The sequence below is a fragment of the Sphaeramia orbicularis genome, chromosome 22, assembly GCF_902148855.1.
Source record: "Sphaeramia orbicularis chromosome 22, fSphaOr1.1, whole genome shotgun sequence".
NCBI classification, from domain to species: Eukaryota; Metazoa; Chordata; class Actinopteri; order Kurtiformes; family Apogonidae; genus Sphaeramia; species Sphaeramia orbicularis.
In genome coordinates this window covers 50619373-50644359 of record NC_043978.1, presented here as the reverse complement: position 1 = coordinate 50644359, position 24987 = coordinate 50619373, and the positions used below count along the sequence as shown (strand labels likewise).

Here is a 24987-nt window from a genome sequence, read left to right as displayed (position 1 = left end):
TAGTACCTGAAAAATTATGACTTTGTGGTGGATTTTAGACTTGCACCATTTAAAAAATTTTTGGGCTGATCCAGATTTCCAGTTTGCAGGGTGCTTGGATGGCCAGTACCGATTTTGGACGATTACGATCTCATTTTTTCCAACCACAACACACAAGACATTACAGTGTAACTTTCCCATTAGAAGATTTATTTTAAAAATGGAAGAAAAATGAGCAAAAAGGTGCCAGGTATTCTGTATGAAAACAGGTAAATTGATTGAAATGCCGGGTTTTCAGTGAGTTCTGTATCGTACCAGCAGCTGAAAATTGTCATATTTGAAGGTAAATTATTATACACACCCTATTTTTATTCTGACGTGGCTCAGACCATGTGCTTTAGTAACACATCGTCATAGACCGTACATATTACATGCTGCAACCCAGTTTTACTTTTTAAATAATCTAACAGAACCCCTGCACTGAATGGACCAGAACAACATTTATAAATTCCCAACTTCTTCATGCTTTGGGCAGAATCAAGGTCCTGCCTCATGAGTAAAGAGGCACAAGAGAGGATGAATAAAAACAAGTGCAGCACTATGCGAAGGAACTATATTGTATGTGTGTTTGGTAATTAATGAATTTAGTCGTGTAATGAGGGGGTCAAATTATCTTACATTGTGGGATTTTTGGAATTATTGATCATACACCGTACAGAGGGTAGAATTATTGTAAAAATACGATAATTATTGTAGGTCTGGCCCGGCCCGGTTCAGGGGGTTCAAGAGTGGGCATTGCCCCCTTAAACAAATGTCCTGCCCCCTGAAATGAAAATTTACTAAGGTAGGGGAAAGGAAAATGAGGTGCCCAACAGCTGGAGGAATTAGTAAAACGTCTTCAAGGTGGGTATGAGATCTTAGAAAAACGGTTCAAGCAGCTATGTTTTGAAAATACTCCATTCAAAAGTCCAAACCCCTTTCTTCAGACGTCCCTCCAAAGCCAGTCCTCCAGAGTAGTGGCACGCGCAATGCTTGTTCCCAAGGTTTCACGAGTGCTGCACAGCAACAATTTGCCGGCTGAGGCTCTGTTCCGTCCCCGGCTTGGGCTCCGACACAGTCTACGGTCTGGCCCGGCCCTGGCCACAGCTCCGTCTCCTACACAGGCTGAGGCTCCGTCGCCGGCTAAGGTCCAGTATGGCCCCGCCTGGGGCTCCGACGCCGACTACAGCCTCGGCTGAGGCTCCGGCTCGCGTATCCATGTAGGGCTGCTCGATTATAGGAAAAAAAAATAATCACGATTATTTTAGCAATAATTGAAATCACGATTATTAAAAACAATTATTTTTTAACCTTAAAGTTGTTTATTTTTTTCTTGCAAAGCAATGCAAAATATACTCTTTAAACATCAATAAAGCTTTTAACCACTAAAACAAAGTATGTTCACTTTGGTATGAAACAAAAAAATCTTTGAATGCAAATAAGTGTACTGTAAATTCAAGTATGTTTCCTTTTGTAAATAAATAGTGCACTGTAATTAAACTGCTATAGACTTGCCATAGAACTGTAGCAATAAAAAAAAAAAATAAAAAAAAAACGTGAAGTGCAAATCATAAATTCAAGTATGTTCAATGTAGTATGAAACATAGTAAATTCAGTGGCGTGCTGTGAGGTTTCAGTTAAGGCCTTCTGTATACATCAGCCATCTAGAAAACGTACGTTAGGGTTATACGGGTTAGGTTAATACGGGAGTTGCAGCATAAAGAGATTCGGAGACTGAAGATTGCATTGCGGACGAAGTTGTTTTTATGTGTTTTAGTTTTTCATAAGATTATGATAAAGGTGGCGGTGGTTAAACTTTAGATGGTTAAAAAGGTTTGTTGTGTTACCGGTCGGTGCGGGCACAACTACGAAACACTTTTTGCACGTGATGTGTTTTTGCTCTTCATCTTCTTCATCAAACCCAAAGTGATTCCATACAATTGAATTTGACTTGCCTTTTTTGTTTACCAAGCACTTCTGCTGTGATTCTCCTGCCATTTTTCCAGACCGCTAGGTACAACTTTCCTCTTGGGGTGGACCTGCCGGCTAGCAGGCAGCAGTAGCTTAGAGGGGGGTGGGGCAGAGCTGCTCATGGTAGCTTGCGTGCGCGTGAATTAAAACAACTCAAAATTAATAATCGTTTTTTCTCGATTACATAATTTTTGTAATCGTTGCGTGTAATAATCAAAATCGTAATTGAATTTCGATTAATTGCACAGCCCTATATCCATGCATACCTCATTCAGTTTCCTCCAACACCCCCGCTCTTACAGAACAGCCCCAGTTCAGACCTATGTGACAAATGTTACATTTCCTAGTAGTTTACGTTAGTGACAAAGCAGTTTGTCGGTGAACTTTCCCTCCTAATATAACTAATATAGCCAGGTTCTGGCTTTGCTTCCTGTACAAGTGCTTCCAGCATCTGGGAACGCACAATTCATGCTCGAAGAGGGGTACACGCAGAGAGGGGGGGGGGGGGGGGCAAATGGCAATTGAGTTTGATAGATATATCACCGTTCAATCATTTTGAGTGGGCGCTCAAAATGATTGGATGGTGTTTTTCAGTCCTGTCCGTTCCACAGATGACTAATTTTAAAATTTTTGTGTTAGAGCATTTAATTAATTAGTTGTAATCAGGGTGTGAAGGGGATTTTAAGCAATATAGTAAAAAATGCTCCAGGAAAACATCTCAGACCCCACCTTTAAGTTTCACTTTCACTTTGTACAGTCATATGATGTTCACGTAGTCAGTGTGGGGTATGTATGGCATGGAACGCACAACCCCCCCGCTGTGTTGCCACTTCTGTCAGCGACAGGTGACCCCTTCATGTTCGTGATTGTCACCTCATATATGAGTATCTGGAACTGGCCCCGGGTCTGCTTATGCGGCGCGGCAGGAATTTGACTTGCACTCAAAATCAGTCAGACTCACCAGCCTATCCCGGTGCCAGATCCCCCTGGTCTGTTCGATGGCCACATCTGGCCCATGTACCTGAAACACGAAAACATCATGCAGGTCATGGCTGACCACGCGAAAATCGGCCAATTTCCGAGCATCAGTGCAAGTCTAGTGGATTTTCAAAACAGTGTATATATTTCACAGGAAATAATGTCAAATCCAAACCAGCATCAACATTATCTCAGTAATAGCCACCTACCTGCCAAATTTCACATCAGTGTTACTTGAAGTAGAGGAGAAACTAGCTATAATTTAAACATGGGGACCAAACCTAATTCAGACATTCACAACTTTAACCTGAAACAGAATTCAGAATTTGGAGGGCAAAGTCAGTTATCTTCAGTTGCTCTTTTTTGGTGTTCCTCAGTCATTGTCAGGTTGTGGTCGATGATATGCGGTGTCAGGCCTTGTGTTGGTCATTTGATTAACTGATCAAGAATAACTACAGTCTGTGGTTCAGCAACTAGGTGTGCTTATCTTCAAATCATCACCAGTTAATGATGCCTGATGTGTCTCATTTAAATCTGTGGGATTTGCCCAAAAGACTTATGACGATCTTTTGAGGTAGAACCATGATCCACAGTATGAATCCCAATATACCTGCCTCAAAACCTCCTGTGGTTTCTTGAAACTTGGGCTTTGTGTGATGGCTTTTACTTGTGATCTGACTATAAAATCATCAGGCATCACTTTGGATTGATGTTAATACAATATTGACAGTATCCGGATGAAGTGGAGAATAGACAACATTTTCCTGTAAATATAGGTGCAGGATTTCTCACAAATAATCTGATTGTTGACTAATTTGCCTGGTTTTATAATTAACCAGAAATGTTTTCACCCTCTAAATTAACTCTAAATCTCTGTAAATCAGACTTGCTGCATGTTGGAATCCTTACGTCAGACCTGCCGCTCATGGATCAACAGTTATTCTTAGTCTGAGATTTCTTTAGCAGCCAAAAAAAAAACAAAAAACATGTTACACTAACTTTGCAAGTTAATGTGGATTAAATCCAAGCACCTTCCTGTGGACAGCAAACTGCTAGTGACCGTAATGCTGCAAACCCATAGGTTAGTGCAGCATTCTTTGTAAAACACACTGCTAAACAAGCCATTTAAAATGAATATTAGCTGAGTAGTTGTGACAACACCATTTATTCATCTGAAAAGTAGATCATAGAATGACTTACAGTTGACCGTGATCTAAAATCTGAACCCTAATTTTCCACAGAGCTGCATATTTTTGCTTTTTCATCAATTAATATATTCATATAAATCTGAACTCTTCATTATTTATGAAGTGCTTTCAAAAGTCAGAGTACAAGTATAAAACAGTTGCGTCTTCTCAGTCCTTATATCGGTGTGAATCATCACAGTACATAAACATAATCCAAACAAAACAACAAAACCCAATTTGTCTTTGAAATGAAAAACGTACACACTCTCAGTATCCAACTCTGATCGAGGCGCCTTAAATCAGAGGGAATAATATAATATAAGAATCAACACCAGTAGATTAGTTGATAAATAACAATTATATCAAGCAGCAACAAAGCGGAAATATCACACGTTTGAGTCAATTCGTCTAATTTGATATCGTACATCTGGTAATACTTAAAGACAGAAACAGAGCGTGAGGCATTAACGTAGACTTTTTCCTGTATTCAGGACACTGTGATACTCTGACCTGCCATCTGGAGGATTTGACTCTCTCATTTTCCAGTCATGGGATGATCCCTTGAGTCACCAGGTCCACCAAGATTCAAGTTAATTGAATCCATTTAAATCTATCTGGGCTAAACTAGTCTTTTTACCCTTGTTGGCCTCTGCAAATTGCTCCCGTTCTCATCAGGGATAAACCAAAGATGAGTGAATAACAGAGACACCTCTAAGCCTCTCCGGCCTCACAGTTCTTAACACCGTCATAAAGCATACTAGTAAAAGTAGCCTACATTGAGGGGACCGCGGTCTGCCTGGGAAGATGTGCAGCAGGATTTATTGTTACAGATTAGAGCTAAGACGGATTTGGATCAAATTGTTGACGAGCTGAAAGCATCAAGATAAATAGTTTTTGTGAAATAATATAAAAAAAATGCAAATGGCTGTTTTGGAAAAATGTACTTTATTTGAGGTTTGTTCTGGGCATGTTGCTACGGAAACCAGCCCTGTAAAGCCAAGTGCTTTGCAGGAGTTGGTATTCATCTGTGTATTAAAGACATTCAATCAGATTTGGCAAAGTTGTGTAACTGTTACTTCTGATTATAGCCACACAGACAGGGGTAATTCAGCTGTAGTTTGAGAGAGGTGTAATGAAAGCTCAGCAAACCTACAGCTGTAGTTTGTCGAAACAATATTCTCAGCTTTACCTTGTGTCAGTCAAAACCCTGCAGAACTGTACAACTGGTGCTTGTATGTGTGCAATCTACAGAGACAAATACCGATCCAGTATCCAGTTTCTGTCAGTCGACGTTTCCTCAGTCAGCCTCTACTTAGCATTCTTGTCTTGCTTGAATTATAGACTTGTCAACAGCTCATTAAGTCATATAGTGTTTTTTTCCAACTCCTATCCAGTTGTGGCTTCTGCTTTCCCCAGCTCCTGTCTGCTTCAAGGCTAAGGATTTGCTTTAATACTGAATATTTGCTTGGACTTATTGGTGTTGAGTCTGTATGTCTAGCTTATTACTGTCAGGTTTAGCATATCTTTTTCTTTTCCTGAATGAAGAGCTGAGGTGAGGTTGAGAAGATGTTGAGAGCATTTTCAGTTTGTTAATTGTAAAAAATACTTTTACACACATGTTAAAGGTAAAATATAGGCTACAACAGCATCACTCGCCAAATTATGTGAACACTGACAGAGTGAAGGAGGCCAAGCAGTATTAGCAAAAAAAAAAAAAAATAGTGAAATGGAAAATTAACTCTCCAAGACCCAGAGCAGTGTTCCAGACCTCTACCTCTCTCCGCCCCTGCAATTTATTCAGTTTTTTTTTTTTTCTTTTCTTTAAATCAGTTTCTATCCTCGGCATCAGTTGGTTTTGATTTAGAAGAACCCAAAGTTTTATCTGGTTCTTTTAAAGTCCAGATTTTACATTTTCTATATCTGAGAATGGATCATTTTACTGAAATTAAAATTAAAAGATTATTTTTTTTACTGTGAAGACTGAAGAAAGTCACTGTTTTCTGCTTCCAGATGATTTTTTTTCCACATCTAATCTTTACCAAACAAGTTAAAGCACTTCATTTTAATATTGTTGCTGGTGTTTTCTGGGTATTTATTCATAATTAATTAACTGATCATGTGCATGTGTCTGAAACAAATTGCATTATCAACTACGTAATGCAAACAGTCAAACATATGTTTGCATCAATCATGGCGGCAGCCTTTGAAGGTCCAAACGAGACAAAAACAGAGAAACTCCACCTTAATATGATTTGTGGTTTAGTGGTTATTTTACAGTCATGAATATGTTTGGTCTTGGCTTTTGAGGATTAAAGAATTTTCTTGTTTCACAGCAGTTACAGTCATAGGTGCATATGCTTTCATACAACGGTGAGCGAAGCCTCTGTGCAGACATACATACACATAGATACCTGTTTTGCAGAACTACAGCCTGAACTACATGCTTTCTTCTGCAGTTGCCCAGAGGTCTGTGTTTTCTTTCACTCTGTGTCCTTTGCCCTGTGTTTTGCCTCGACTATAGACGTGCAGCTCACAGAAGTACATAAAGCAGGGTGCAGTGTTGCATGAATAAAGCCTTAAATCACTTAAGACTTAGTGCTTATCTTTTCTAGACTGTACCCACAGCGTATGGTAAAGTCCTTGGCATGGTCAGCACTTTCTGTATGTAACACAGAATGAATAAATGGACTGTATCAGTTTAATCAAGACGACTTAAGTCAAATAGAGAAACTCATGAAGGAGGTGTCATGTCTGGCATCCCTCAGCACTCCTCTTGACTATGCTCTTGGACCTGTGGGTGGAGAGGAAGCACAGATGGTCATAGTTTTATGATGATCACCCTTCTTGTTTCCTCATGAAGTTATTAAGTCTATTACTCACATCTGCCCTCTTCTTGAGCTTCCATCGGTTCATTGCTTTTCTTTTTGAGGCTTTGCCTTTTACCAGGTTCCTACTATATCTAAAGTAGTTATAGTCATGTGTTATTGTTTATTTAAGATGACATGAAAGCTATGGACTTGCACCCAGTTTTTAAGTGACTCATGACTTCAGTCCAGGTTTTTCATTTTCACGCCGTCATCCAGTCTCAAATGAGTCTAATTACTTACATTTAGTTACATTAACCATGTGGGGCAGTGTTTATCTCTGCTTGATGGTCTCAAGTTGTTTGTATTTCTAAGCCAGTTAGTCATTTAGCCATGTCCTTCTGTTTTGTACTCTTCTAATCCCTGTTGTCTTTAGTGTATAAATTCACATCTCTCTCATAGGTGGTCCCAGTGGGAAGTGTTAGACTCCGCTTTCTTCACCGCGGTGGGACCACTGTCTTACGTTGTGGGATATTGACTGTACAGACAGAAATAGCAAGCGAGTCTCAACTAGTTTATTGATGGCAACACACAGGACATATACAGTATCTGAGCAACCCGCCCTAAGTCTTTTCTTTTTCTGGGCTTATGTTATTAGTGGTGAATTCAGCCTGGTGTTTTCCTTGAATAGTGTGCAAGTGTAGCCCACAGTGTTGGCCTTTAGTACACTATCTCTGGGGATAATGGCCAATTATAGCAGATGCAGTATAGGTTGTAGTTGTGAAAAGAATTGGCCAACAGGGACCACAGCAGCAGGATGGTTTATGTGTGTGTGTCTGTGTGTGTCTTTGTGTACACTGAGTCTCAGAAAAATATTAGAATCTCCAGCTCCTCATTAAATGGACTAAACACATGGCAGGTGAAAGCAGCGAGCACTTCATCTGTTAGATCCTCTTTGTGCTGCTGTAAATCTACAGAAATGATTCAGGGGAAAGACAGCACACAGGGTCTTTAAGTGATTCGTTTTAGCATTATATGAGAACCTTTTTTACTGCGTACGTGTCATAAGTAGAAATGCGGAGGCATACATTTGCATTGTTGAATCATTTCCTTACTGTGCATGAAGGCAGTTAAAGCCAAGGCATTTACCTTGGTGAAGTATTCCTGTGACAAGTGACACTGAATCATTAAGAGCTGCAGTAGCGCTGTAGTGTGACTGACCCTGAAGGAGCCGGTAAGCAGCCCTTCACACCAAAGTCAGCTCTGTGATAGAACAACACACACTGTGTATACTGTAAACCACCTCACCATCTGAACTTATCATGGTTGGAGTATTTTTTAGAGGTCATACAATAGTGGAGTGGAAGCTGATGTAATACCAACAGCTGGTTAATTAAGCGACATCACCATTGTAAAAAATTCTGGGAAAAACTATCTTTGATAAGAGACTGGATAATTGTTGAATTAAACATCAAAGTCAACATAATGAATATCTCTACAATCTTAATCTCGGAACCTCAAATTCAAAGTAATTTATCAGTAAATTTTATAAAGACAAAAAATTCAAATGGAAGAGATTTATGTCTTTTAAGCTGATATTTCCCTCTAAATCGGTATTTTCAGTTTAGAAGCAAAATATTATCTTCTTTTGTAAAGCATCCTGTCAGTACAATTGGGGCTGCACAATCAAATAAATTGTAGTTCCAAAATCAGCCTGTAGCATTTATGTATAATAGACGTATAGGACAGTATTTAGCTGGACTTACATTGATTTAACTCCAGAAAGTCATTCATTCTTTTTCAGAAATGCTTGATCCTCGAGAGGGTCACAGGTATGCTGGAGCCTAGCTCGGCTACCAGCAGGTGAAGGCAGGGTTAGGGATGGGTATCGAACCCCAGTACTAAACAGACCTTGGGGCCATATAATTAGACTGGAGGATCAAAAAGCTCAAATATTATTGGTTTTCTTAACATAACTGAAGAAAGGGGAAAAAAAATAGAACTCTTGTATTAGACCAACATAAAAGTTGTTTGGCAGTTTTTCTCACCAGCTCTGTTTCAGACCAAGGCATTCGTCTGTGATGAATTTTTGTGATTTTTCACCTCAAACACACACCATTCTTTTGTGTATTCGGACAGAATCATGACAAAACCCAGAGAAAGTCTGTCATGTACATGTGGAGAAATGCACAGTTTGATGTTTAGCTCATACTTCATCTGACTACCCCTAGAGCACAAAACAAACATGATTTGATTATTAAAAGTGACTTGTAGCCACCACAAATGAGAAAATAAAGCAAATAATTCTGTTCACAGTCTAAACTGTAACCTAAGCTTAAAAGAAAGAACCAATGAGAATACAAATAAAGTACCAGTTCATTAAGCTCTTTTAATGAGAGTAGGCCTAATAGTTGTGATAAAATCTTAACCTATAATACCCATCCCTATGTGGGGTATGTCCCATTCATGCCAGTTCATCACAGGACAAACTGGAGAAATGGGAAAAAAAAAAGGAAAACAAACTGAGCAGAGAAAGATAATGTTTAAAACATTTAAAATGAGTTGGCTGTTTATGTATTTTTTAAGTTTTTGATTTTTTTAAAAAAAATTTTATGGTAGTTTCAAACTGTGCTCGATATTTTGTTTTCATCATATCTTGACAAAGATTCTGGAAAAAAATCTACCTTCTGTGGTATTTTTTTTTGTCAAATTAGTCATTTTCTGAAAGATAGGCAGGTTAAACATGATTGACAGATGTAATAGCCAAAAGTGTCAGTGATTGTGTCAGGCGTGACCAGGACATGATTCCTCTGTTCCACTCTCAACATGGAAGCTCATACAAGTGGGTTCACTTTTCCATAACAGTGGGAAACAGTGGAAGGTTCATCTGTCTTTGCATTTGTTCTTTTGAGTTGAACCGAGAGGAGAGCTGTAGAAGGAAGGTGTGTATTTTCAAATTCTTATATTTTGTCCCCCTCTGATTTCAGCCCTTGCCACTGTAACTTTGTATGTTCACCTTGATATTTCTTAACTTGATATTTTGAACAGGATAATGTGTAATTTGATTATTTTCCCCATCAAACTCAGCAAGTGAACTCAAATTGTAATGAGGCTTATGCTATCGGGGGCCGACAGCAAGGATATATCCCTGAAATCCCCCCAGTCCTCTGCTACATATAAATCTATCCACGATAATTGTTAGACAATCATTATGAGCTCAGTTTGAGCTACATTGACCTGATAGTGGCAGAATAATGGTCAGAGAACCAATTTTTCCCCACAAAACTCCACCTAGTGAGTAAAAATGACGTCCTATGAACTCTGGATGGTAACGAGAATATGGACATTTGTAAGACGACCAATACGAACCAAATTTGATCTCAATTGGCCTGTTACTGCTTGATTCATGTCCAAAAAACTGATTTTCAACTAAAACGTCCCCATTTGGATAACTTATAATACTCATAAGCTGTTTTCAGACTGTGCCTGTGCCGGTGTCAGTTAACGCACCTAATCTCAAACCAGCTGAGGTGTTCACCCTGAAAATCAGAGCGTTCGGGAACCAAGTAAAACTTGGTTTTTCTAAGCGAATGGTGACGACATGAGTGGACATCACCAGGTTGATCTGTGTTCGCCTGCTGAGGTTACATCTCTGGATTCGGCGTCGCTGCCTTCTTCTCCACAGCAGATGTCATAGCATGGCCTGGTGCAGATAAATAATGATCTGTATTAAGAGTACAAATGCTCGCAGGTAGTCGATGATGCAATCCATAGCAGTGTTGTTATTTTCTCTGCCGTATGTATGTATGTATTGTATGGCCTTTTTTACAAGTGGCAAAGCAACGCCCTCTGTCGATGACGCGTCATGGGCTCGCATAATGCCACTAATGGCACAATCGCACTTCTAACTCGTAAGTATGACTAATTCAAAGTACTAGTTTACTTTACAAAGTAATTCACATGAATCTGCTTTTGCACGTACTTAAATGGCTGGTGCAGCACTGATGAAACCTCATTGTTCTAGACTGTTAACAGACAAAAGAGCCTGTTTTACAGCTTAAGGGCTGAAAGTGACCATGACTGACCTCAGTTTTTGTCAGAGGTAATTTATAAAGCTAGATTTATGCTTTACTGTCAAAGTGTTTTAGACACATCTGACATTGCAGCTGATTTATTACTGTCGAATAGGATTTCACTCTTTGATTATCATTTCACTACTGCATTACTAAAAGGATGTGCTGTGCATTATCAGGATCTCTCATGCATTCATCATTTCTGAATTTTCTTGATGGTCTTTCATCCTCTCAGAATTCACAGTCCAGTAAAACCAGTCATTCAGTATATACAGATAAATAGTAGTAGTAGCACCTAGTAAAGTAGTGGTAATAATAGTAATAGGGATATAGTATTTGACTGAGCATCTTTTGACATCATGGATTTAGTTATAAATCTGTTCACTATAGCCATGGTCTATTAATATACTATAAAGAACTCGGAGAGAAAAAAAACTCCACCAAGGGAGTTGAAGGGAATGCCCACAGTTGGACTTAATTTCCCCTTATATAAAACTCCCAGAATGGAAGAATCAGATGCATTCTGTGAGTTTTATTTAAAGGGATTTGAGTGTTTTTGTGGCCACTGCAGCGTAGTGTAGGGCTCTTTTGCACTGCAGCTCACTCAGCAAATGAACATTTAAAATATAAAAGAAGTCTGTGGAAAATATTGCAATATGATGACTTTTAGATTTGTCCAAGGTGAGATGGTGTGTCCATCATAACAAAATGAAAGAACTTCATGAACAGATAAGGATGCAAGGGTAGTGAACACGTGATGGTTATTGTCAAATCATCTGCTGCGACCTTGGTCAGTAATTTTTCAAGGTCATACTTTTTGTGCCGATATATCTTTACTGTATATGTGCGTGTAGTAGATTAGAATCAAATTAGATGTGTTTTGTCCAAACTTAGTTTTTTATTTTTTTTCTCCTTGGTAACAATTGTGAAATTTTGGAATTCCAAGAATTTATTCCGACCTGAAGCTTTTGACTTGAACAGCTGAAATTTAATTATCTTGTCAATTGTCATATCACTGTTGTCAGCAACTCACACATACACAAGAACATCCACAATTACAAAATAGAATAGAACAGAAGATACTTCATTCAAGAAATTTGACTTATTTGACAAGAGTTATATGAAACGTTTTTTTTTCTGTTGGATGAGCTGGGATTTCTTTAATCTCCCTCAGAATCATCATTCAGATGAATGAACGTAGAATGTCTAGCCCAGTTGGATCCGTCCTCTGAGTTGACAGCCTTCAGAGAAGACAGTTTTACGGTGCACTTTGACCTTAGATCCACCTTGTCTTAAATGCTTTCAATTTATTAATCCCTGTAAGTCTTCGAAATATGTTACACACTTTGAAAGTTAAGTGTTTTGGTTGTAGACTGAATGTAGTCAATAAAGTAGGAAACGCAAAGTGTGTTTTCTCTACTTTAGCGAATCTGCGAACTACTTCCACCAACACTGGAGGAATTCTTTAAAAGTCAAATTTCATGCAACACTGATTGGATCTGTAACCGGTCCCATTCAGTTCTGCTCTGTCTCCCCCCACCTCAGCATGGTCCCTCCTGTCTCCACTCAGCCAATCAAATATGCCGTCACCGCCGGGCTTATGACCCACACCAGTTGCTATAGCAACGCCGGCCTGCCTCCTAGAGAACATGTCATGCATGTTAAGTGGTTCTCAGATGCTCGCTCGTTGTCTCTGTGTCTTTGGCTCCCTCTTAAATACACACAGACACACACAGAGCGTAGACAGTTAACATGAGGGTTTGTCGTCGTGTCTCTGAAGCAGCGCCGCCTCACCTCTGTAAGCACAAGTGGCTTTACTCATACCCTCAGCATTTTATCTCCAAATTAATTTATTGCACTTACAAAATGGATCAGGCTGCTTTAATGCTTGTGTAAAGTAGAATAACTTCATTTTGTACGGCTACTGCTGTGCTGTAGAGTTTAAGGTAAACGTTGGTAACTTTTCCAACAAGTTTATTAGTGATCTCATCATATCACTGTCCAGTGGTCAAGGAAGTATGCAGATCTTTTGGAAAATTATGTAATTCAATTAAATGCTACTGGACCACACAGTAAAAAATCCTGTAATAATAAAATAATATACGTAATAATGATCAGGAGAATGTAGCTAAAGACCCAAAAGAGAAATGTTGTGTCTCTGTGGGACCAAACTAAGCTAACTAACACAACACAACATAACATAACATAACGTAACATAACATAACAGCTCCATTTTTTTCTGTCTCTTCTTCTTTTTCTGTTGGATTAAAATTATACTTTATATTGTAATGTTTGGTTATACTTTCACAAGATTAAATAAATAAAATAAGCCTGAAATGTACAAAATGAACAACAATGAAGAAAATAATCAAACTTTAACAAAAAAAAAGAACAAAATGTGCAAAAAAACTGAACTAGACAATCTCTAAAATATACAAAGAAAATAATGAATGTGAACAAAAATAAACGTCACACGATTCTAATGCTGAGTATTGAAATTCAAAGCATATAATATGTAATGTGATATATGCCATTTTTATATTACTATTGCACATGTAAAAGCAGAATTTGACAGTTGTTGTCAGTTGAGGTGGAGCCTGAACTGTTCTGATTTTTTTCTCCATTAATAATGACTTTTTAAAAATCATGAGAATGATGAGAAATCCAAATTACCCAGAGAATCTATGCAACACCTTCACAAGTCCAAAATGATTAAAATGTGTGAAAAATTGGTAAAATAGTAAAAAAAAAAAAAAAAGATACATAAAAATAATTCTTCATATCTAAGAGGATAAAACCATGAAAAGCTTTTACTTTACACCATCATTGAAATGGTTGCAGATTTATTTCCATCTGATACAGCTGTACATGCATAAACCTGCTCATAAACCCTTCATTTGATTTTGTAATAAATCATAATTTGTTAAGTAACTAAAGCTGTCAGAAGTCATATGTTTATCTCTGTAATATAGTGAAGTAGAAATAAAAGGCGGTATTTAAAGGAAATTACAGAAACCTTCCACTTGCATTTACAGTACTAAAGTGAATGCACAGCGCTGCATTCCAACACTGATCCTCAGATTAAGTCCACATTTCCACATCGTCTGCTCTACAACTTTGTGCCGTTGTTAGAATTATACTCCTCTACTGGCACTGTTCACATAGCTCCACTAGAGCAGCTTTATTCATCACAGGACAGTTAATTTAACAACTAATATCTGAGCCTTTTGATTCGACTAAAGTTCAGAGGTTTATTGATTTTCTTTGAAGGTTTACATAATTCTCAAAAACTGTGCAGTCTTCACCCTCACCTGTAGTGCTTTATGTGACCACTTCAGTGCTTAATTGTAAGTCCTTACCTGTAGTATTTAATCTAGCTTTATTATCAAAAAGGACCAAGGAAAGAAAAAAAAAAAACCAAGGAAGTCTTGCAAACACGCATCTTCTCCCATCGCATCCACCAACTGGTAATCACGAAAAAGGTGTGAAACCACCAACAGGGATATGCTTACTATCAAATCTGCTTTTATAGATGATCCAAAGTGGATAGAAAAGGGATTTTTTAGACTAGAGCTTTGACTTGTTCTTATTTTAAAAGTATAATTCATGCATCAGAATGATCTGTTTTCATTCTCACCAATAGAGTAAACTGAAGAGAAATGAGAAAGGGCAACAGAGATGCAAAGTAAATACACTTGGCAGCTTCTAACCTATCCTCCAAAAAATTGAGCAACACTTGAGGAGACTCGACTGCAAATTATTCATAACCTTCTGCTGAAGCTGTTACTGTGTATTCGACAGAGAGAGAAAGAAGGGGGTACCAGTGAGTGGAGAAAATGAGGAGAAACGATAAGAAATGAGGGTTATTTAGTTGTTGGTCAGTAGCGGGTCAAGCAGGTTCACAGTTTACACACACACTTATCTAATATCCCATGCTGTAGAGATCTGGAGTAAAAAAAAAAAAAAAAAATGAATCAAATAAGACAAGAAGATTCAAATAAAGTTGATGTCTCTCTTTGGAGACATTGTAGAACAGAGATGCATGCTGGGAAATCAGAGTCTGCAGCTGATGTACAGAGTGGAGTCCAGAAGGCTGATGAAGTGGGAAGTGTCAGTGGGTGTGGCTGTGGTGAAACTACATAACAATAACACCCCTGCCTCATTTATTTGGCTGCATGTCTGTGCCTTTAATGGTCATTAGCAGAATGTTGTCATTACAGTTTAAGTCGGTGTTTATATCAGTCTCAGCTGCTACAGTCTGTTACTCACTCCTCTACGGAGTCGTATATGTGGAGCTTTTTTTTCCTCTACCCATAGTTGTTGTTTTTCGACAGGATTTCCTCTAAAACCCTCAGGCATCTACTATGTGTTGCTGACCCCACATTGTTTACTGCCTCCAGGTTTTTCTGTCACTATTTCACTTATCACATCTACACTTACATTCAGATTCTACAGTTTTTCTACAATACATTTGTGCCTGGATTTGTTTTTATTGTGGAAAGCACAACCAGGATGACAGACCGTATTATATGAATGCATTTTGAGTTTTAGCATGTAATTTTTCTGTGTACAGGAGAACTATTAATAATATACTGTATGTTTGTATCATTTTGACATGCATTATATATAGTTGTTGATTCATGTACTTATGTCACATGTTCCCGGAAACTTTCAAATACACAGAAATCCACAGTTTTATTCATTATACTGACTTATTTCATCTGATCGTCTGCCAATAGAGCCATGTTTTTGCCTTCACAGAAAAACATAATAAAACCACATTTAACAGTAGGTTATATTACTTGCAGGTATTTCTTATGAATAGGGCTGTGTATTGGCAAGAATCTGGCGATACGATACAAATCACAATACTAGGATCATGATACGATATATCACGATATATCATGATACTGTTAAAAGGGCAATTTTTTGTTTGTTTCTGTTTTTAAAATGATTATTTCCTTGAAGAATTGAATTACACCACAAAATCTGCACAAATACTAAACACATTTTTATTTGATCACAACAGGATCTAATGTTATATCACAAAATGTTCCTGTGTTAAAACTTAAATGATGTTTGACAGACATTACAGTTTAAGATCCTGTTCAAGTGTTCATATTCTATTAGTTCAGAACTAACATCAGAACATTATTTTTGTGCAATTGCAACAAAGGAACTAACTTTATTTAATTAAAGAGTGTTAAATAATAATAAATAAAATATTAACAAAAAGAAAAACAAAAATGAACCTCCACAATATCTGCATTTGAATAAATACCTAAAAATATCGATGCAGTACTTTTTAATATCAATGCAGTATTGTGAAATGAAACATTGCAGAACCGATGTTTTCTTACACCCCTACTTAAGAAGTTATGTAACATGTACCCATTCATATATCCAGTGACACTTAAGCCTGTGTTTATGTTCTGTTAACTTGTGTGGTTAAAAGATGCAATATGAAAAAATCTTTGTTTTGTTGTGATTGTATTACTATGATCCTGTTGATCATTAGAACACACTGGGGGTAGTCTGAGATCCATATATCAGGAGTGTGGGCTGGGCTGGGCTGGAATCAGCCTACTCAGCTGACTGTCATCTGTGTAACTTCCCAAAGGTGTAATATTAAGGAATTTTGAAGACATCTGACAAATCTCACAAAGATACATTATGAGTGCTTCATGTGTCATCCTGCCCCCCCCCCCAGGACATATAATAATCCAGTAGAAATGCATTATATATTTTAAGTACTTGAAGATCAAATCCAAACTAATGCATATGTCATGCAGAACCAGTGAAATAAATAGAGTTGCCAAAGGTGTAATTTAATTTTAATGAGTATTGTCACCTCATGCATTGAGTTACAGGCAAACTATTGGTATTCTGCACTGTGCAGGGTACAGATAGATTTTAAGGTGCACAGTCAATTAAAATGAGCAAAGAAGCATTACATCTCCAGCCTGTTCAAAGAAAGACAAATGCTTACACCACATGTTAAAGCACAAGTTAATTTCCCTTGTTGATTTGCATATAAAACACAGAAGTGACATCTGATCACCTGAGATGCATTTAAGGACACATTCTAATGTCAGATGCACTTTGAGCTTTGTCCACTTGGGAACAGATTGTGAAAACAGTCTTAAGGGGATCTAAGATAATGACTGTCTATATCAGTGATAACAGCCTCATTATACTAATTACGCTGTTGAGTTCTTCAGTGCCTTCCTTCTGCTACATTATACCTGTGAGAGTGCGCACTAGCTGCTGTTCACTTGTAAATACAGCCAACAAATGTCAACAGATGTCCATCTACACAGACTCCAGCGCAAATTTCACTGAAGCAGATAAGCATATGCAGTTCTTCCAAGAACCTTGAACAATATTATCAAGACTTTCCAACAATATAACAGTATTACCTGAGGTCACCTTGTCAATGGCATCATAAAACTTGCATACATTACCTTGTCTGTAACTATGAGTTACATCAGATTTATAGCATGCAATAGTAGTTCCTTCATGCCAACAAACTAATTTTTCCTGTTTTTACTACATACAGTATTAGCACCTTTGACCTTCATGATTTGGTCATTGTTCCTATACTTTCACATCAGTGTTTGACATTGTCATTATGATAAAAAAAATAGTTTGAATCTTTTGAAATCTACCGGAATGCTGAAGTCACTCTGTTTGTTCTATCTTGTCTTTATTATTAATATCCCTCTAGTACTGATACAGTGTTATGCATACAGAAAACCCTCTTCAGGTTACATAAGACACCTTAAAAAATACAGCAGGTGGATATGTCATCTTTATTTTGGCATGATGTAAGGAAACCTGTTTGCCTTGTCCATCCAAGTTTTATAAATTCTGTTCCTCGATAGCCAAAAGTTGTTTTCCTCTCTCATTGTTTCTACCGTATGTGTAATCTTGTCAGCAGAATCTGGCCTCTGGCCTCTCTCTTATTCTTGCCTTCTCCTTTGTAGATCTTGTGTCCGTGCAGCAGGAATATCAAATGCCAAAATCAATCAGAAGATGATGTGGATGCAGCCACGGCCATCCTCAGCCTCTGTGGGCTGTGAAGTTTCTTGACTGTTTAAAATAGCTGACATCTGCGCTTCTTAAATATTCAACCAATATGACGCGCTCCTACCTTTCAAAATAAATAGAAAACAATACGTTTCTGATGTCCTGCTTTGGTTTGGAGCGTCCTTCTTCCACACTCGGCTGCAGAGAGTGTGAGAACAGCCAGCCTGACAGAGATGCATGTGTGTGTGTTTAGTCTGTGCGTGTGTGTCTGCATGGTTCAGTGTGTGGTGAAACTGGGGGCTCCAACTCATGCTATTCCTCAGTACAAACACTGTGTGGAAGTCAGTATTTAAATACACACTCTCTTAGCCTGCCCCCTACTGTTGCCCAGACCTACTTTCAAACACACATGTGTGCACTCACACACACTCTGGGGAGAAAAGCACCCCCAAAACACATTGTATTTGAGCACAAGTTGACTGGAGCTCAGCTCTGAGTTTAATGGGTGCTAAGTGATTTTTCTCCAAGTCCACTTCCCCCAGTTAAAACCCAATTAAGCAGCTGGGAAATGGACTGGGTAGAGGACTTTGTGGATCATACTGCCCCCCGTGGTTAAATATGGTATTGCACCACCTTTGCTCTTTGCTCTCATTAGCATATAAACATGTACACAAGTAGAGTTTTGACTTACGAACTCTGCCAGTTTCCTGAATGACATCACACACTGACATCTCTAACTCCAGGACATTTTGTCTGGGATTATTACATGGAAGTTGCATCATCTTTGACAACAGGGATTTTTTTTTTTTTTAACAGCCAAGGCCATATACTGCCAGAAATTTCTAGAACTGTCTGTAGCCTTCATCAAACAAACAAAGGTACCCCCCCTTTTTCCCTCAAGTCAAGGCTTTAAATAAATCACTACACCTCTTCTCTGCTGTGTGGCTTTTTCTACTTTTACAAACTTTTAAATTCTCTCATGATAAAATATAAAGGTCGAGCTGTTCTGACTCTTAATTGATTAAAGAATCATTTATGGATAAGTTTATAAGACTGTTGTATTTTAACAGGTTTAAGGGTGGTTGCTGAAATCATGTCAGTGCAACTCTCCATGCACAGGCCCCTTCACACACCCCACAATATTTTGCTGTTGTAGTTCTCCATGTGTCCAGTTGGTGTCCTCCTCTCCCCACTTCCACAGCCCCCTCCATCACACTCAGAGATTGAGCTGTCTCTGCTTCCAGTGACATTTCACAACTGTGGCACTTTGGAATCTGTCAGATGTCAATGTTTGTTTTACAACGACAGCCGTTTATTGTCACGGCTTCATCTAGTTATTTGTAGTGACTTCGTGGCCTCTTAAATAAGCCGACAGCTGCATAATGATGTGTCTTTTATGTTCGCTAAGTATTTATCACCTGGGTCAGTAATGCGTTTGCTTAGAGGTTTTGTTTTAAAATTATTTTTCTGATCATTTTCTGTTTTTCTCTGTTTCTATTTAGGAGTTGAAGAGAGTTAAGTGCAGTCAGTCCTGGAGCCTCTCCTCCCTGCCCTTCCAGACTTTCCCCCCCCTTGAACTGGCTGTTATTCACCTCCGGCTTTGGACATAAATAACACACTCACGCCTGAAAATAAACAAACAACAAGGTTAAACACCTCGCCACGACCCCCAGTGAGCAGGATGATCACCTCGGAGCTCTCTGTCCTACAGTGAGTGCAAACCCAATTCAACGATTAAATAAAAACACACACGCAAAAAAAAAACAAAACAAAAAAAAAACAACACAAAATTGATTTTACTTGACAGTTGACAACATTTAGCTCCTGATGGAAATTATTCATGTAAGTGTGGACTTTGTTGTGATTTAAGTCTGTTTGGTTATAGAATAGGATACTTTTATTGTCATTGCATCTTATCCATACAACAAAAATTGCATTTCTCTGTTCCATACATATTAACACACATTCACACATTAAACACTATTAAGGTACATGTTATATGACATGGTAAAATAGGTAAATGTATTGATTACCGATAGTTTTGAAGTGGGTATTTTCTTCAACTCCTTCCACTAAAGTACAAATCTAATGTCGATAAGAATATGAAGTATCTGACGTACTACTTTTCTCACATTTTTTACGCTGTACATAACAAAACATCTCCAGACATAAGATTTTTAAGATGCAGCCTTTTGTGATTATATAATTGTTCAGCTGGACATTGTGGTTAGATTACTCTGCAGCTCTAGTCGGATGCAAAAAGATCTTTATTAATCTCAAGGGAAATACTTGTGCCATACAGTACATTTTTGTCTTTCTTGTTTTTGCAGGATTGTAAAGTGCATACATTTTATTTTCTTAGTCTTTTATTCACATACAACTAGAAAATACAGGAAATATTTAAACAGTATTAAAATCAGATCTAAATGGCTTCCACAGGTTGAAATTAGTATTTACTGTGACCTCTGTTCTCTGGACAAAATGTAGCCAAAACAATAAGAAACATCTGATTTGTGTTGAATGAAATGTACTTTAGATTCATACAGTAAATCTGATATTGTCTGAACAACAGAGTTAAAAACATGTTAAAAACAAAGGCAGGTCACACTAAATACTGGACACTTTTTATAGAACTTGTTTTGTTCTGTTTCCTGTTCATCTTGGGTGTGTGTTAATGAGACTATAACTGTATAATACTTGTTTTATTATTTTATTTTTTACTGCATGTTTCTTACCTACTCCATGTTCTATGTATGCACCAAAGCACTGAAGCAAACTCCTAGTAATGTGAACCCTGTTTACTTACATGGCAATAAACATGATTCTGAGACTGAGATTGCATAGATGTTGACATTATAACTTTGCTGCAACTACAATCCTAATGCCGGTGTCAGATAGGAAAGCAACCCCCATGGAAAAGTGACCCGCGGATCAGTTTTGTATAATAGAATTCTGGGCCCCCTTATGGAAAAGTGACCCACCCCCAATAAATCACCAAATTTGTAAAGAAAAAAGTTTAAGGTATATATAAACATAAAATGTTATGAAAAGCACAAGTGATTAACAATCATGTGTTGCACAAATGTACAAGCACATGATATTACAAATGTATACATTAGTACAATGTTCAATGCAACATAATTATGCATTTACAGTATTTATAATATGATGATTATAACTATCATATTAAAAGAGTATTGTAAGATTGTTATTTTGTACCTAGGTCACAATACATTACATCTTACAACTACAATACATAATAAAACATAGCAATAGGCAAAGGGTCAAAATGCTATAGCGTGGAAAAGTGACCTACATTACATATTACAACTACATTACATAATAAAATGTAAATATTTACAAGGGGTCAAAATTTTGCAGCATGGAAAATTTAAAAAAGAACAAGTTTTATATTTAAAAAAATAATAATGATATATATTAGAAAATAAATGTTTTTTTTTTTTTTTTCATGATTTAGGGTAGATTTCATGTCTATGATGTCCAGCAACTCTAAAATGAACACAGATTATTTACTTCAGTGGCTACATTAATAAGTGAAATTATTATATGTAATTTCAAATTATACACGTTTAAGCTTATTATGATAGAGAAATGTATTAGAACATTTTTATTAATACAGTACAAATTCATGTAAGAGTTCAAAATTCTATGGGGTGGGTCAGTTTTCCATACGACAAAATTGGTCACCATTCTATATAGAAAAGTGACCCGGGGGTCAGACTTCCATGGAGATACAGGGATTTTACACAGAGCTCAGTCAGGGAATTTATATCTGCACAAGGATACACAGTACACAAGAGCAAACATATGAAGTAGAAGGTACCAACAAGTCATAATAAATTTAGGGAGAAAAATTATATAAATATCTTTTCCTGTACTTAAGCAGTATATATATAAAAACTTACTTTTACTTCCTGCATTTTTGAAACAAATATCCACACTTTCTTGATGCATTTTCAAAAGAGGCTCATTATTTTGTTTTTGCAGCCTTCAAAAGGGTTATTGATTATTTTTTAATTTTGTATCACTGCATGCCCTTACAACATCAACGCCGATTTTTAGCTTACATGAATGGAAAAATAACACACAGAAAAAAAAACAACCTTTGCCTAAAGAGCGGTGCATATTACACATATCAAATAAGCGGCATACGACATAAGTCAAAACAGATAAAAGTGAGACTTGACCAAGGAGAATAGTTGTCTTCAAAGACCAGGAGAACTAGTACCGACATGGATCATGTGATAATCAGTCATTCAGCAAAGAAACAGCCAGAGAAATGTAGAAATAATTTCTGCTTTTTCTTCTTTGAATACATTTCTCTTTCTTGTATTTTTGCCATCTCTGTAGAAGTTTCACTAAAAAATGCATTTGATCTCGAGGCAATATGAAATACTGCTGCAGATATTTGCACTGATAATTGAAAGTAATCTCACATAATTTAAGGTATTATTGCACATGAAATATGGTGCTTAATGTCAGAAGATTATTATATTACATTATGACTTTTATCATTTACATTTTTCAATATATGATTTAAAAGTATATGTTGTGTTTGCATTTCATTCAGGCAGAATCATTTTTGTCATTTAAGAACTGAATATTTAATGCACTTGAATCAATGAAAGCACTGAGTCATCTACTGCATGCCTCAACTTGTTCAACTTTTGCTCTCAGGGACTCGTCCAATGAATCCGGGGCGACAGACGCAGTGGGACTCAGTATGAGCATGAGTGAGATGGAGGATCCAGAGGCAAAAGGCAAGAAGAAGAGAGGGCGGCCTGGGAAACAAGCCCCGGTACGTGGTCAGGTGTAGCGTCAGGAGTGGGGAAAAGTCTCACAACCACTTTGTCTGTCAGTGTTTTCTTGTGGTTGTCAGTCCAGGTGGATTTACATGTGGATAAAGGTAAAGAGATGAGCACTGCCTACATATGTGTGCACCTGTTCATGTATGTGTCTATATGCGTGTGTGAGTTTGTCAGGGAACGTGATGATGGAACAGTCATGTACTTATGTATATGTTTTTATGGGTTTGTTTTTAGACATTTACTATTTTTATCCTATTTCTTATGTTATTGCTGGGACCTGAGTACACATTTTGTTTTTTCATGTGCTGCAATGAATGAATGACAGTAAATTAACCTTGATTTCCCTCCTTTTAGACATCAAATAAGAAGCCCAGGAAGTCCCCAACGGACAAGACTATGGGCATGGCCAGAGGGCGGGGGAAAGCCAATGGTGTGGCTCAACACAACGGAGACGGCGGAGACCCCGTCACGCTGTTTGAAGTGGTTAAACTAGGAAAGAGTGCCATGCAGGTGGGTGACGTGGACATAAACTGCCTGTGATGAACTGAAATTGAACTGAGTGAGACAACTTCGAAGTACATAAATATATAAATCAGATAGATAGATAGAGTTATGCTACCCCTAGTTTTGTTGTTTTTGCAGGGTTGAAATGAACATTCAGTTATTTTTCATTCTATGTTATCCAGATACAGCAAGACAATACAGAAAATATGTTAAAAGTCACAAAGAACGGATCTAAACAGGTTCTAAAGGTTAAAGTGACTATTTAGTGTGACCTCTGACCCCATGACAAGAGGCAACACAAACAGAAACATCTGACATGTGTTGAATGAAACCTGGTATAAAACAACAGAAAATTAGATAGATAGATCGTTAGATTGTCCTCATTTTTTGAGTTAGTTTCAGATGATAATGAGTGACCTTTAAAAACACAGTAGTCCCTTGTTAATGTCAGTTTTTTATTTTTATTTTATTTCTTCTTTCTAGATTCCAGGCTTTTAGTTAAGGTTATATTTAGATCAAATATTGAGCCTGTTTACATGACCATAAAAATCCGATAACTGGGCCTAATCAGATATTTGTAATAATCAGATCTGACGCATTTAAATGCACTTCAGAAATATGATCACTGAAAAACCCTGGTTTAGACGTTTCAGTCCATTATTGGATTTTGTTTTGGAGTATTCACATACGTAGTGACAGTAGACTCAAACTGTCTGTTGTTGTCACTTCTGTTTTCTCTGATTTAATTTAGTTTTTACACATGCACAGATGTAAAGGAACTAAATAAACCAGATTAACACGTATACATGCATGAAGACTCCATTTTCCCATAATCAGATTACTACCTTTATCTGAGAAAGCCTATCAGATTATACTGTTTATATGATCACTTGAATAATCTGATAACTCCAGAAATCAGATAATGATCGGAGTATTAATGTGCATGTAAATGGGCTCATTGAATGTGAGTTTAATACAAGTTGATGTTGGATGTAACTCACTATAAAATGAGATAAAGAAGAAGAGGAGGTCTGTTCTGAGCTACTAGAGAAACATGGTGGAGAGACACTATGAAGGCAACCCACTTCTATAAATACACCTCATTCTGTGGGAATAAAAACTGATTATTGACTCATGAAAAAACAACTGTATACAATAAATTCCCTTACAAAAATGAGATCCTTTAAATTTGTGTACATCTTACACATTGGACCTTTAAATACAGTGCCAGTAACCCTGTTCTGAATACTTTAAACAGGGATGATGAAGCTATTCCTTTGCTATTAATAATGAAGCATAGATAGATAGATAGATAGATAGAACTACACAAAGAAGAAATGAGGCAAGTAACGTAAAAGATGTAGAAAGACGAGAATAAAATCTCTGTTGGTGACAGCATGTTTCTAGTTAATTAACTTTACTTATTACACTGTTGACATTGTGTGTGTGTTTTTGTGTGTATATAATTTCAGTCGGTGGTGGACGAGTGGATCGAGTCCTATAAACAGGACAGAGACCTGGCCTTGCTCGACCTCATCAATTTTTTCATCCAGTGCTCAGGCTGCAAAGGTAAAAACAGTCTGTATTATCCCAG

The 24987-nt window shown here is 37.4% G+C and overlaps 1 protein-coding gene across 4 annotated transcripts in view; it reads left to right on the top strand.

The window, feature by feature from the left end:
- Positions 1 to 24987, top strand: part of stag1a (STAG1 cohesin complex component a) — a 159294-nt gene that overhangs the window by 92641 nt on the left and 41666 nt on the right. For 3 of the 4 annotated variants that reach the window (XM_030126651.1, XM_030126650.1, XM_030126649.1), the window contains exons 2-5: positions 19563 to 19770; positions 22759 to 22879; positions 23244 to 23399; positions 24866 to 24962. In XM_030126651.1, the coding sequence (XP_029982511.1) occupies positions 19742 to 19770; positions 22759 to 22879; positions 23244 to 23399; positions 24866 to 24962 (403 nt within the window). In that variant the 5' untranslated portion in view covers positions 19563 to 19741. Of the gene's footprint in view, positions 1 to 19562; positions 19771 to 22758; positions 22880 to 23243; positions 23400 to 24865; positions 24963 to 24987 lie in introns of those variants that run through there. The other variant, XM_030126648.1, reaches the window with a different exon arrangement.